This window comes from Semicossyphus pulcher, unplaced genomic scaffold, assembly GCF_022749685.1.
Source record: "Semicossyphus pulcher isolate SPU_LCO1_2020_fin unplaced genomic scaffold, fSemPul1.0.p SCAF_21, whole genome shotgun sequence".
In the NCBI taxonomy this organism is placed as follows: Eukaryota; Metazoa; Chordata; class Actinopteri; order Labriformes; family Labridae; genus Semicossyphus; species Semicossyphus pulcher.
Genome location: NW_027211695.1, coordinates 18,371,131 through 18,385,896, shown reverse-complemented (window position 1 = coordinate 18,385,896; position 14,766 = coordinate 18,371,131). Strand labels below are relative to the sequence as shown.

General features: G+C 40.1%; 2 protein-coding genes across 2 annotated transcripts; both read right to left on the bottom strand.

The window, feature by feature from the left end:
- Positions 1-334: 334 nt before the first annotated feature.
- cldn15a (claudin 15a) lies at positions 335-2,911 on the bottom strand. Its single transcript, XM_069672433.1, has 5 exons — positions 2,695-2,911; positions 2,317-2,481; positions 2,098-2,179; positions 1,904-2,011; positions 335-431 (listed from the first exon to the last, which is right to left on the bottom strand). Exons 1-5 carry the CDS (start codon positions 2,909-2,911, stop codon positions 335-337), a joined length of 669 nt encoding a protein of 222 aa, XP_069528534.1.
- A 9,739-nt stretch (positions 2,912-12,650) lies between these two features.
- fis1 (fission, mitochondrial 1) lies at positions 12,651-14,766 on the bottom strand. Its single transcript, XM_069672398.1, has 5 exons — positions 14,691-14,766; positions 14,117-14,249; positions 13,799-13,875; positions 13,546-13,651; positions 12,651-13,454 (listed from the first exon to the last, which is right to left on the bottom strand). The coding sequence occupies exons 1-5, from the start codon at positions 14,733-14,735 to the stop codon at positions 13,351-13,353; spliced, it is 465 nt and encodes a 154-aa protein (XP_069528499.1). The 5' UTR covers positions 14,736-14,766; the 3' UTR covers positions 12,651-13,350.

Sequence of the window (14,766 nt, the reverse complement as noted above, 5' to 3'; positions counted from 1 at the left end):
TAAGTGACTGTATGTTAATGTATTTCTATAACATCAGCAGGGAAACATAAATAGAATCAAAGCTGGCATACAGCCTGTTTGTGCGATGACAAAGTGATAAGTAGCTTAGCATTTTACAGCTTAGATGCTCTAATTTTTTACAAAATACACACCTGATATTGTGATTATTTACAGTTCAGTGATGATATGTTAAATCCATCTCTGAATATTTGATGGACATTTGGCTTTTAGACAAAAATCTCCATCTGAAGTGTAAAAACTGCACACTATGTTCGATGCATAAACATACTGAGGTGATGAAAACGTTGTAAGATGATTGATTTCTGTTTTGATATCAAACATAAGCGTTTCGTCCATAAGTGCTAGCAGCCACGCTCCTGGTCTGTGTTGGTCCAGAATATGCTGTTCCTCTGGTTTGATAAGGCAAAGGGCTGCAAAACAAGGCAGTTAAACACAAGCATCAGTCACTGACGTTGGATAATGTAATCATTATGTGTCCTCACATAATCAACAATGTTGAAAGAGACATTTTACTCTGAAACTGCAGCAACTAAATGGAATTCATCCTTCAACCATTTATAGCTGTGATTTCCCCCCGAAAACTTCTTTAAAATAATCTATTTAAATATTAAAAAGTAATTTAATATCCGTAAAATCTCAGCACAATCTTCTGCTCTGTCAGCTCTGTAAACATGCTGCTGTATTTCTTTAACCCATCCACTAGGTGGCGCCAAACTCCATCTTAAAATGAGTGTCTTTAACTAGAAAAGCTGTCGGCGTAAATTAAGGAGTCTTTTCAACCCAGACAGCTCCCCACAGTCTTGTATACTTAACAGTATAACATCGTTTACTTAAAATGGATGAATATAGCTATTAAAAAGTGACGCCAGTAACCTGTTGCGCGTTGCTAGGTATCCCAGAATGCTTTGAGCAGCGAATCACCTGCACCAGGCAAGCGGCGCCACTTTCTAACTGCTTTTCTCCCTCATTATGTCATAATTATGCATTTAAAGAAAAGGGGTGATATACTTTTTAGTAAATAAACCTTGTAGGGTGTTAGTTTGACTGAAAAGACTCCTCAATTCTCACGAATAAGTGACCAGCGAGGCTAGACCGATGTGTATATTGGTCGCGTGCAGTCAGTTTACACCGGAAGCTGTCTTTTCACCGTCCAAACACTCCAATAACCAGGTGCCCCTTTTATATTTCTTACCTCTTTCTATTTGTTTAATGGATCTTTGACTGCCACAACAGTATTTTTTTTACTATATTCTTCTGTTGATTTAATATTTTGTTATAACTTATCCCATCCTGCATATTGACAAAAAAAAAAAGGTATTTTCCAAATAGAGCCCAAAATAAAACTTTCAATATGCTAGAAATAAGTCAAGTTTAATGATGACGTTTAATAAGAGCTCGATAAATCCCACAGGTGAATTTCTAAAGTTTGGCCACAGCGGGGCGCCAGAGTGCCGAAAACTTCTGTCTTCATGATTGATAAAGTGTTTTTTGGTCCGACAGCAAAACATTGATCACGTGTTCGGCATGCGTATGAAAATTATAAAAGATTCGGCAAACGTCAGAATATATGGAGAGCCAAAACACAAATACATGAAATGTATCTATACATTTATTTATACGTTACTCGTCACTTCCTGTTTAAACCTGTATGTTAGTTTTTAACGTCAACTATATATCTAGATATTATTTTCCCAGCCTGACGCGATTTTTGTGTCATTAGTTGATACATTTATTGATATTAATACTTTATGTTAATTCTTTCTGCAATAATTTCACTATCTTACATTTAAAAGTGACCTCACACTTTTACCTCCAGTATACACATCAACCAAATGACACTTTGGCCTACAGGATGGGATTAAACAGCAACAACTGTACTCACTACTTTTCCTCCTGGCCCATCCTGCAGGAGCAGGTGAGACAGGCTCCTCCTGCCATGGCGAGGACGGCCGAGCACCAGCCGATGTAAAGTGCTTCTCCTATTTCATACCTGCGACACACACGAAAATATCAGTCAGCCATTCCTCCTGTGAGCCTAATGTTCAGTGAGTGACCCCTCTGTACTCACTGTCTCACCTTATCCCGGGGTAGAATGGGTCAAAGAAATCCTGAGTGATGTTGAAGGCGTACCAGGACACGGAGATCATTGTGCACACACCTTTAGATGGAGAAAAATAATCAGTAAAAGGTAGTCAGGAGCTTCCAGAGGTCAAGAATCTTACAGGAAACCAGGAAGAGATTCATGGAGTATTGATTTAAATGTGCAATAATTAATCTTATTAGGTTCTTTGTTACCTTGCAGTAAGAAAAGCACTCCAGCGGTGCCGGCGATCCTCCCTTTGAGAACGACGTTTTCCCCCCCGGCCTTCGAACACTGCATTCCTATCAGGGCTGCAATCAGTCCAAAGGTGCCAAACACTATGGATATGATCATCAGGGCGCGAGACGCTTGAATGTAGCCTGAAAAAAGTGTGGGAATAAACAAAAAACAGGCACTGAATGCACCATCTTTTACCCGTCATCTGCCTTTAAAACGATCATGTGATTAAAGGCCGAGTGAGAGTTTAATGTCGGCTTGTAAACATGTTTTTATGAAGTTCAGTAACAAAGCTCGGGGGCTGTAAAATGAACAAACAAACTTTTCATTCACATTTGCTGACAAATTTTTCGTACCACTCAGAGCCAACAGAGAAGGGAACTCCCTGCAGTTATGGACCCCGGTTGAATCCGTCGCGCATGACATCCACAAGTTCTCATAGATGGTGGAGGTGGTGATGACGTTCCCGTCCACGGTGGAGGTCCTCCAGTACCTGTTCGGCAGCGTGACCCCGACCATCACCCAACCGACGAACCCTAAAATAAAAGCCACTACTTCCACAATCGGATCCATGATGCCTCCTCGGCCCAGCAGTCAAAGAAAGTAAATCCAGATCTTGTTTCCTTTTAATTAATAAAATAAAAGCTCTTATTTTGAAGGCAGGGAGTGTGTGAGAGTGTGTGGTGTCTCGTCTGCCACTGTGAGATGTGCCCAGCTGCACAAATATGTATAATGATTTATATGACTCGCTGTCTCTCCTCCCCTCACACACAAACTCCATCAGCTTTTTTTTTTTTTGCATTTTACACCCCTGAAACGGAACAGGTGTTTATCTGCTCGCTCTCAGGGTCCAATGGTCATGTGTTGCTGCTAATGACACAGCACTGTGTGTGTTTATCAAACGTTTTCTATCACGTTTTTAACTTTTAAAATGCACCTGATGACAAGGAGTTGATCAGGTTTGATCTGACTTTAACTTTATGTCAAGTTCTGAAAAGTCTTGCTCAAAAATATTGATATATCTGTATTTTTAACCCAAGTTTCAAACTTCTTTTTATATAAAAAAAAAAGGGCCTGGTTAGTTTTATTGTTTTATTTTGAAAATCTCAAGGCCAAGGTCACAATCACATAGCAGCACACCCAGCGTTTTGTAATGTTTCATAAAGTACCAGCCTGTAATTTGTCTGAGCTAAAAGCTGAGACAAAAGCTCTTCTCAGTTTGTGGTTTCTGTGTTTGTGTGTCTTCATTAATTATCTCCCTGATAAGCTGCCGGGTCAGCGTTGCCAAATCCAGGGCACACCGAGTTCACAGCGCTGATAATATTGAGATAAATCTTAACCCGCATTTCAGTGAAGTGTGTAGCGGCGAGGAGATTTCTGAACGAGCAAACTCATTTGTTTAAAGGTCAAGAATGAGGCGCCAGAAATAGAAACACTTCAGTTTAAGTATTATAAACCTGATCCGAGACGTCGGGCGGATTTCTGGAGGATGTGAAACGTGTTTGGTGTTTGCTGTGAATCATCTGCAGTGGCACACAAATGGTACAAATTAATCTATTTTTACACCTTAAAAGTCATTACCGCATTTACAGATTTTTTAAAACCATTTTTCAAACCGTCCCGAGTGAAAGATCGTGTTTTTGTTATAAACTTGTGTGAACATTTGGTTTTAACATGCTGCTGCCGTTGTGCAATTTTGTCTGATGAAATAAACCAATTACAGATAACAGTGTTTTCTATGATAACAATAAAAGCTAGGACAGGTTGCAATACGAAACAGCTCTTTTCAGTAGGAGAGTGCAGTGGAACTTTCCAAGACGTGTGTTCCTCAGAGGATGAACCCTAATACTCGAGCGATGTAGTCTAGCTAATTTGTTTTGCTAACAGTTACAGTAAGCTAATCCTGGAAATGTATAAATCACTGGGACCTTAAATGACAAGAGATACAGAAGGCTACCACCAGACTTTTTGTCACTTTTATTACTTCTTCAGTACTGCACGTGCGTGACCTACAAACAGTACAAGCCGTTTGCTGTGAGACCTAGCGTTAGCCTAGCAGAAGCTTGTTAGCAGCAAGCGGGCATTCAAATAATTCCATAGAAAATTGCAGTGTTTCAAATTAAGCTTTTGTTGAGGTGAATATACTGACTGGGATTATAACCAATTTACTATGAACTCTGAACCCTTAACAGTGGACATGAGAATGCTAATGCGTAGCTAGCTAACACCAACAAGACTACTACACACACACACAGGGGCAGAATCAGCGTCAGCTTTATTGGCCAGGTATATACTCAAACAAGGAACTTGACTCAAGTTTACGTTTGCTTTCTTTGTACACTTAAACATTAAATATTAAAGGTGTAATAAGTAAGATTTGTCCTTTCATTTTGTCAACAACACATTCAAACTGGGCCCTCCTCCTCCTGGGCTCTTCGTCACCAGAAGCTCACTCTAACTCTAGCTCTCTCGTCTGAGAAAATGCCCACTCCGCCAAGCTAACACCGAGAGCATCGGTTACCTTTTGGCTAGCATGCTAACCGCTGGTTAACATTGCACTAGCATGCTAACCGCCGGTTAGCTTTACGCTAGCTTGCTAACCGCCGGTTAGCTTGTCCTACCCAGTTTGAGGCGCCTACCTGTCCAACAGAAAGAAGGCCAACTCTGCATCGCTCTTTCGCTACAACCACTCCCACACTCACCTATACGCTGTGATTGGCTCAGGTAACCACAACAGCGCCCCTCCTGAAATGTTTGCAAAGCAATACAACAGAATAGATGCAGGGGGAAGGGTCTCACAGGGTCTGCACACACTCACCAACACACATGTATAGTGGCCCATAAGTGATGATTTATATTATATTATATTTGTAAATGTCTATATTTTATTTTTTGAGGAAAGTCCTTCTTATTATACCTTTAAACCTTTAATATGTACACGCATACATATTAGTTCTCAGGTCTCAGAGCAGTGACACAGCACAAGGCTTGTACTGTTTGTAGGTAACACTCTTGCAGTGCTGAAGAAGTAATAAAAGCAATAAGTCTGGTGTTAGCCATATCTTTTATCTGTATTTATTTTATCTGTTTATACGTTTCAAGGATTAGCTTACTGTAACTGTTAGCTATATATTACAATCAAAGATATTAGCTTAAACTCTGGGGATTACCAAGATTATTAGGGTGCATCCTCTGGGGAAGACATGTCTTGGAAAGTTCCACTGCATTCTTCTACTGAAAAAAAGACAACATGTCCTAGCTTTTATTGTTATCACAGAAAATGCTGTTATCTGTAATTGGTTTATTTCATCAGATTAAATTGCACAACATCCGCAGCATGTTAAAACAAATGAGTATGGCCTGTTGACTCAAGTTTATAACCCGGAAACAAACTTTCAATTCGATTTCTCAATTCTCTTAAGTACATGTGGTAAAAATAGATTTTGGTTACATTTTTACCATTTCTGTGTCACTGCAGATGATTCACAGCAAACACCAAACACGCCTCACTTCCTCCAGATATCCGCCAAACTTATTGGATCAGGTTTATAGCTGTTAAATCTGCAAGTAGTAGTCCTGTTAGGAACTCTACAAGTAAAAAGTAAAGGAATGAATTCTTCCCCTCTGAAACGGGCAGCACCCTGATATCTGGGATAATGATAAAGGACTGGAAGTACTCATGAAAGCAAAAGGCTACAAGGAAAGCTAGCGAAAAGACCTCAAATTCTGATCATAGGTGTTTTTGCTTTAAAAGACCTAAAAGAGTAAGCACAATGAAAACAATAGATGCCTAAACAAGTCAGGAGTTCCCCCCAAATACTATTTTGTCTCCCCTAACTTCCCCCTGATGTCACCCCTCGCACAAGCTAAGCGTCAGTTACTACGTCTGCCACCCCAATTTGACAGCATCATAACAGTAATCTGTCCTCCCAGTCTGATAAAAGCACAGCATGTTCAGTAAACACAACTGATTGTGGATAAAATATAGCAAACTCCTACTGATAACTATGAGGTCCAGGCCACAAGGACGATGCTACTAGTGAATGTTCCCAGCACAGGACAGGACCTAGTGTGCCGCTAATTATCTCAACCCCGTCTTCAAAGGCAGTTTTGGTGCTGCTTTCTCTCCTTTGATACTGTAGACCATAAAACACTTTTTTGACAGACTGGAACATTGTGTGGTAACATCTGGACAAGTTGTAACATGGTTCAGACCCTATCTCTAAGACAGAGGCTATCATGCTGCCACTGGTTATCATAAATCTCAGCGGGTCACCGTGACATGTGGAGTTCCCCAGGGTTCCATTCTCGGGCCTCTATTATTCAAACCTTTACATTCTATAGCTAGGTTAAATCAGACATTACGACACAACCCTGATTCAGAGAGCAAAATATGATCTATAGGATTCATGTACAGGGACCTGAATTAGTCTTTTTTTTTCATGACAGTCAGCCTGACCTCTGAACTCTGCATTATGTGTTTGGTAATCCTTCAGGTCTTCTTACATCACAGAGGCCTTTCTCTTTCACCAAGCAGGCAAATTTTTTAGCCCACAAATAATCTTGAAAAAGAACTAAGTTAGGGTTAATACACTAGTTCACTGAAAAATAAAAAAGGTAATTTAGTCATGTTTGTACACCACTAACATCAGTTTGTTCTCACGAGACACCAATTGGTGTTTCCTGGGTGACAGTCCTGTTTTTGTTTGACCCATTCGTCCACCTCAACCACCTGGTGGCGCGGCCTTTCTGGCTGTCACATGACCTCCTAATGTCATTCTTTTGCATGAAATCTACTGTGTTGAAATATGTTTGTTTGAAAGTGAAGCTGACTATCAAAAAAACAACAGAACATTTTAAGTACATTAATTTATAGATACTAGGGGTGGGACAAAATATCGATAAGATAATATATCGCCATCCTGCAATACACTTATCGATATATAATGGTGCCAAGTATCGATATTTTAATTTACAAAAATATGCCGCTCTAAACAGATTTATCTGTGTTTCTTACTCACTGCGTCACTACTTCATGACTCTTCACGGTGGCGCTTATGACATGAGTGAGGGTAACGTGAACAGATATTAATTGGCCAAAGAAGTTACTCAGATATCGAGATGTATCCTTATATATGTACCGTGATATTATCGTTATCATGTGGCAAGTGTCGTGTATCGTATCATGAGTAATCCTACGATTCCCACCACTATTAAATATATTATAAGTATTGTAAGTATTTCACAAAATGCTCTAATAAGGTTTGGACAATAATGTGGCTCTTCACGTCTATGCAGACGACACTTAGCTTTACTTTTTCTCCTATTTCACCAGGTCATTGTGAATATAAAATGCAAATATAGACCAGTCATTTCCAGTAAAGTGGACTACTGCTTTTTGTTTGGTCTTATGACCATCAGACTTCTTCGTGACACTGCTGCTGGAGCTCTAACGAGAACCAAAAGATATGCACATCATATCAGTTATAAAATATATACACTACTTAAAGAATAGGTTTTAAAGAGCTGCCGCAAGTTTATAGATCACCCAATAACCTTGGGCTGAGATACAATTCTGCTCACCTTAAAGAATATTTAACTCAGGGCCTGCTAGATCTTTAGGAAGCAGTCAGCTGTCAGTAACCTCAAGTCTGAACCACCGAGGGTGAAGCAGCAACTATGCTGACATAAATAAAACCAGGGTTATGAGGCTATCAGTCTCAGTTTGTGTTCAAACAAAGGCAGAAATTCAAACCACAAACAGGTAAATCTGAACCCGCTAGCCTTCTTCACCTTCACTGGCATGGCTCTGAAAACTGGATCCCGCCCTGTCGTAAATGTTTTCTTTTATGGTCGAGCTGTTTGCAAAGCCCTTTTTTACAGCTCAATCGTCCCCAGCATTGGCTGTTAATGAGTTTGTGTGATGACATTGAATATAACAGAGGCTCTGTCTGTGAAAACAAACTTTATGTGATTTAAGTGAAAGCTTAAAAGCCCATAACTTTTTCATGTGCTCGTGAGGGATGACTCATCAAAGAGAAGTGGGATGAGCAAGTGATGAAGATGGACAACACGGACGACTGCACAGCAAAGAAAAATACGATTTTTAAGAAATCTTAATTGAAAATAACTCTGCGAGATTTTTGCTTAATTAAGAAAAAAAAGTGGGTGTGGCTTAGTTTGAAAAATATAGTGTCACATGCTTCTTTGCACCAATGAGACTGTAGCATTACTTATAATAACTTGACAATGGGTGTTCCTTATGTTGCCAGACATGTGTTGCTCACATCTGATCAAGCCACACCCACACAGTCACGATGCAGCAGATTATGTGGGCTTGTTTCAAAAATGCTAAATTTACACCATATTTTTTCAAGGGGCTTTAGCATTTTTCAACAAAATCTCAGAGAAATTGTTGTAACATTTCAAAATATCAGAAACCCTCTTAGTGTTAAAAATATATATTGTGCTTTTGTTGTAAATAATTGACAAGTGTTGCACATATATTCTAACAAAGCTAAGATAAAGCTAGGCTAGCAGCACTGTGAGGTTTTACACAGGAACATGTGTCTTGAGCTAAATTAGCTAAAACAAAACGTGTTTACCTTGTTTTATTAGCAAACCATAGACTGTATAAAAAGATGGACGACATGACAGCTCCGTAAAAGTAACGGCAAAACATTTCGAGCGCTCCCTGCTGACTGGCTGCAGTATAGCTCATAAAGCCCGCCTCCTCCATGTTAACAGATGGGACATGAGTCAAACTATAAAATCAAAATACAGGTCAAATACATTTTTCTCAAACATGGTTTCTGTCATTATAGTTAGTTGTTATCATGCTGATTTACGTCCAAGTGTTCATTTTTCTGACAAGTTTATTTTTAATTAGTTATTTGATGCTGTATAAATGATGATTGACAGCTCTGTTGACAAATACGGCTCCTGCAGCCGATCTGTTCTGGATTAGCAGAGTAGAGAAGGAAAGGCGAGAGGCGTTAACCTCAGACCAACACAAGAAGCTGTTCTGCTGTTGAACACGCCGGCGTGTGGGATCCTTGCCGTTTTGTTCGGTAAGTTAAGTGTGCGTTTTGGTTAGCGGAAGTGGCTAATGCACAGCCCTGGCTCCAAATGAGGTCACCAGCGCAAGATGGTAGCACCTGTCACAAGGGGCTATTTTGGCTTCAATTTTGTACAATGAGAGCAGATGGAGACTAGTCCTATATACAGTCATTGTTGCAGACATTTAAGTTTAATCTATTTTAGTGCTAACATGCTAATTAGCATTAAACGTTCAGTACAGCTGAGGCACTAGTTTTGCAGGTATTTGGCTATAAAAAGTATTGGACAAATTTTAATTAGATGGTGGCGCTAAATAGAGAAATACAAAACAGGAAGTTATACATATAGTTTCAAATAAAGGTAAAGAATGGTATCACCTGCATAAAAGGGGATAATATTTCCTGTGTTTTTAACTGTAATCAAAGATGAGGAAATGTTTCTTTTCCATCAATTAAACCTTCAACCATTTATCAAATTTATGTCACGAGAATCTTTGGTGTATGGGGCAAAGTCCAATATTTAAATCTTATCTCTGCCATTTATGGACATGATTGAATTTACAATGCAGTTTTTGTTTGACACTTGGTAGGAGAGGACATCATGATTGCTCATTATCGCCAGCACTGAGATAAGGCCGTACACGTCTGAACAAAAACGTGCCTGGCCTACTTCACTTGCTGGCGATCATCCGCTCGTCTTGACCCGCGGGGAGATTCATGTCGCTGTTTTACAACAGGAAGGCTTTTGGAGGCTATCAGATGTGTGTGGCGTTATCAGCCTCGTGGGGTGTTACTTATTAACCCGCCTGACGGGACCGAAACTCCACAGTCAGGACATTAATCTCCTTTGGTGTGAACGAGGTGATCGAGTGGGCGAAGGAGAATAGGAAAGCAGATAGCGAGGCGGGTAGAGGTCCCCAAAATGGTTCCTGAAATCCAAAAAGAGGGCAGAAAACACGCTTAATAAATGACCAACATCGACGTCAGACTCATCCCGTGTGCCGTTTTACAAACATCAATGATTCATCAAAGACAGTGTAATTCAGATCCGCTTCAGTGAGTTTCAGTTACAAGGGCCAATGTTTATTGAGTAACCGCAGATTTAAACACAGCTGAGGGATATTAATGTGTAATCGCCACGAAGAAAGGGAATACGTCTGAGAACATTGTGCATTCATCGTGTTACACCCTGTTTTCATGTCATCACAGTCATTTAAAGTTACTGTGTAATCCAGGAGAACAGCAGGTTATTGTCTGACACTGTGTATTATGACAGGCAGTGACACAGATGTGATTTTAATGTGGCGTCTTTTACCGTGCTGATTGCGATCTTAGATTGTACTTTCCAGGGCATCAAGATGTGAGGTGATAAAAGGAAACACTTGTTCTTTATCTATGTAGATAACAGGAGTTATCTGGAGATCTTACCCATGATACAGTCACGTTTATTTGTTGGTTTTATTGTGGGTTTTGCACCAGCTGCAGAAAAACAAGCTTGTCTTTTAGAACACTTTAAAAGGGCTAATATGCTCTTAAAGCCACAATCGCATCATGGTTCTATGAATGGCTTTGTTGTCAGCCGTTATATACATTGAAAGAAAAAAACATGCAAGCGGTCATGGTTCCCAGAGGATCGGTCCTTATGACTTTGATCCTCTTGACTTTTTCTGTCCTGCCACAAAGATGTCTTCTGTGTTTGGATCAGTGACTGTATATATAGATGGACGACGCGCCTCCATCTGCTCCCATTGTACGAAAGAGATGCCAAAATAGCCCCTGTGATAGGCGCTGCCATCTTGCGCTGGCAACGTCATAAGGAGCCAGAGACTGCGCAGTAGAGATTGGCTAGTGAAGCGGCCATAGCCACTTCCGCTAACCCAAACACACACTTAACTCACCGAACAAACAGCAAGGATCCCGCACACCGGCGTGTTTAACAGCAGAACAGCTTCTTGTGTTGGTCTGAGGTTAACGTTCACAGGTATGGAAACTTCAATGACTGTAGTGATTGTTTTAGTTACGTTTCCACTCGCAGATCGTCCTCTCCTCTGCTCACCCAGAACTGATCGGCTGCAGGAGCCGAATTTGTCAACAGAGCTGTCAATCGTCAATTTGACAGCATCAAATAACTAATTAAAACTAATCTAGTCAGAAAAATGAACACTTGGACATAAATCAGCATGATAAGAACTAACTATAATGACAGAAACCATGTTTGAGAAACATTTATCTGGCGTGTATTTTGATTTTATAGTTTGACTCATGTCCCATCTGTTAACATGAAGGAGGCGGGCTTTATGATCTATACTGCAGCCAGTCAGCAGGGGGCGCCCGAAATGTTTTGGCTTCACTTTTAGGGAGCTGTCGTGTCGTCCATCTGTTGTTCACCGGCTCATTTGAGCTTTAGAGCGATCCCATGAAGGCACATCGTCTCACACCTATAGTGTACCATGGCCAACTTATTTTCCGGACGCCCAGAGGGCACTTTTTTTAATCAATGACAGACGCATCAATGAGGGCACTTTCACTGTGTTTTTTCTTTTTCAGACATGGGGGCACCAAGGGGGGTGATTGCACCCTGAGTATACCTCTGTCTCTTACAGTGTAAGTACAAGCTACTTTAAATTAAGAATTTACACACAAAAAATACAGTATAAAGAGCCTATAAAATATAATGCTTTGTTAGTTTAATCATTCCAAAAGTGTATGCAATTAGGGCTAAAACTGTTCAGTCAAGACAGGAAATGAACTGGCAACTGTTTATCAAAAATTCATTTTTTATTTTTGCTTATTACTTTATTTTTTTCTGTTTATTTAGTCTAGATATTGGCGAGACAAAACAAACGATGTAAATGTTTTAAAGACATTTCTGATGCTGTTGGTGGAGCAGCATTTACGGGACTATAGGCCTTTTTACACTGCCAGTTCAAGGTGGGATTATTACGCCTCTGTTACATTTCGTCTGCAATGTAAAATGCACGGAGGCGGAATGGTGGGGCGAAGTCGTCCTGCCTCTGAGCCGGCATCGGAGATAGTAACAGAGGCGAAACGGTGTCTGTGTAAACTGTGGAGCCGGCAGGGTCTGTGTGTGTGTGTGACGCACTCGCTGTTTATTTTGCCTGGTCTAATGTAAAATAGCAAAGGCGGCTGTGGTGGAACAGCAGTGTAAAATAGAATTATGTTTCTTTGCCAGGCAGACAGAGGTCATTTTCATGAACAGCTCGACAATAACTTCCTGGTAACACAAATCTTAGTTTAGTTCAAAACCATTTTAATTAACAAGATGGAAAACACAACCGATTAAATGCAGCACAGCTAAATGTTAGGATGCGTTCTACATAACAAAAGGTTTTAATTTGCATTAAGTGCGTTGCCTCCCTTATTTCAAAGTAGTTTTCAGAACGTATAAGAAGAAACCAAAACAAATGCAAACATCTCCTCATCGCCTCCACAGCAGCAGCTTCATGCCAGAATCGCTGCTACCTAACGAGCTAACAAAGCACACTGTTGCTTTTGGCATCTCAAGCTGCACTTCCAACTGACCAATAACACTTCCTTTGACATTACAATTAATATACATTTACAGAACCACAACTGCACTTTAATTATTTAAAAAATGTAATTTTCAACTTAAGAAGTTTAGGCAGAGGTGCAAACCAACGAAGAAGTTACATACAGTTGAGATGCACCTCGACTATCCTATTATATTTACACAAACAATGAGAAAGTGCCGTGGCATGGTGTTTGAATAGACAGCTAGGTAGTGGCGTATGTATCATGAAAATCAACCCTGTTAAAGTATGAAAGCAGGTCATTATTAAAACCCTTTAATTTATATTATTTATATTCAACCTCAAAAGAAAATCCTTCACGCTTTTGCCACAAAGTTTACATTTTTTATGCAGGTCAGTGTATCAGTCCAGCAAAGTGAAAAAATGTCGCCCCGTGTCCTCGTTAGGACTTAGCGGCTCCCTTTGACACAGCCAAGCCGATGAGTCCCGCTAAACCGGCCACACCGAGGCCGATCCCGCCGACGATGGCCATGCCAACCAATCCGTCTAGATGACAACATGTGAGAGTAAGTATTCTGTTTTTATTCACTCAAACAACTGATCACAATTTGTTGTTATGTTATAGATTGTTTGTTACCTTTCTTTAAAGCCTTGTCGATGAGTTTCTCAAGATCCAGAGCCTGCTTGTTCCCCGGCTCGTTCTTCAGAAGAGTCCGGATGTACTTAAGACCTTTCTCATATTCCTGGAAGAAGAGCAGGGGAAGAAATAGAAAGCACTCTGAGATGTGTGCATTTTAAATGATGCATTAGCTTCAGTGGGTGATGCTGCATGGACAAGTGAAAACAAATGCTTTCAGTCAACAAGTCTGGACTTTAGGAATGACACTGACTTTGAGTCTGTAGTTGGCCACTCCGAGGTAGAACAGGAAGTCCCGGGAGTCTTCCTTTGATGCTTTCTGAACAAGTTCTAATACAAAACAAACAAAAAGTATGAGGTTTATCTGTAGGGCTGTGATAGCTATAATAGCTGATAACATAAGAATATGCGATATAGAAAAGCCAAAAATATGTTAAATATGTCCCGTTTACAATTTTAGGGCTGGACTGTAAAATGTCCAAGTACATATTTGAATGTGAGAACATGTTATGCTTCAATGTGAGAAACAAATACCATCTGATAAACAGAATTTATAACAACATTATCTTACCCTCCAAGAGCACAATTCCCTTCTTGATGTCGTCTGAGTATTTACTCCGGATCAGACACCAAGCATATTCAAACTTCGTGTCCTTGGAGACGGCTCCTTTCACCTTCTCGTTGTTGTATTTCTTCTCAAATTTCTTTCAAAACAAAACAGAAAGCATCCGACATGAAGCGACTTCACTATCCATGTTGTGTCTAACTCTATTAAAACATCTGTAAAGCAAGGCAGTGACGCAGCAACACTTGGGTTTGCTAATATAACATGTTAACTTAAATGTGTATCTTTTAGCAGGTGTAGCACTCATGTTTACTCAGTACTCAAGTATTTAATCTCCAGCTGTTGTGGTATAAAAGGTCACAGAAGATCATATAGTTCCCAAGTTCCAGTTCCGACACTGTGATTACAAACATCATCATTAGCATTAGCTAGCTACGTCACGCGACAAAGTAACCTACGACACGTCCCATTTTCTTTAAATTGACTTTTTACCGAGTCAACATGAGTTGTAAGAACTGTAATGTGTGTCATTCAAGGGTCTAATGAGTAGAGAGAGAAGTATTATGATTTGAAAACTTACTAAAAGGTCCTCTGGAGCTACCACATCGCTCACTACAGCCTCCATGTTTCCGGAAACGTCTTTCTGACACGCCCAC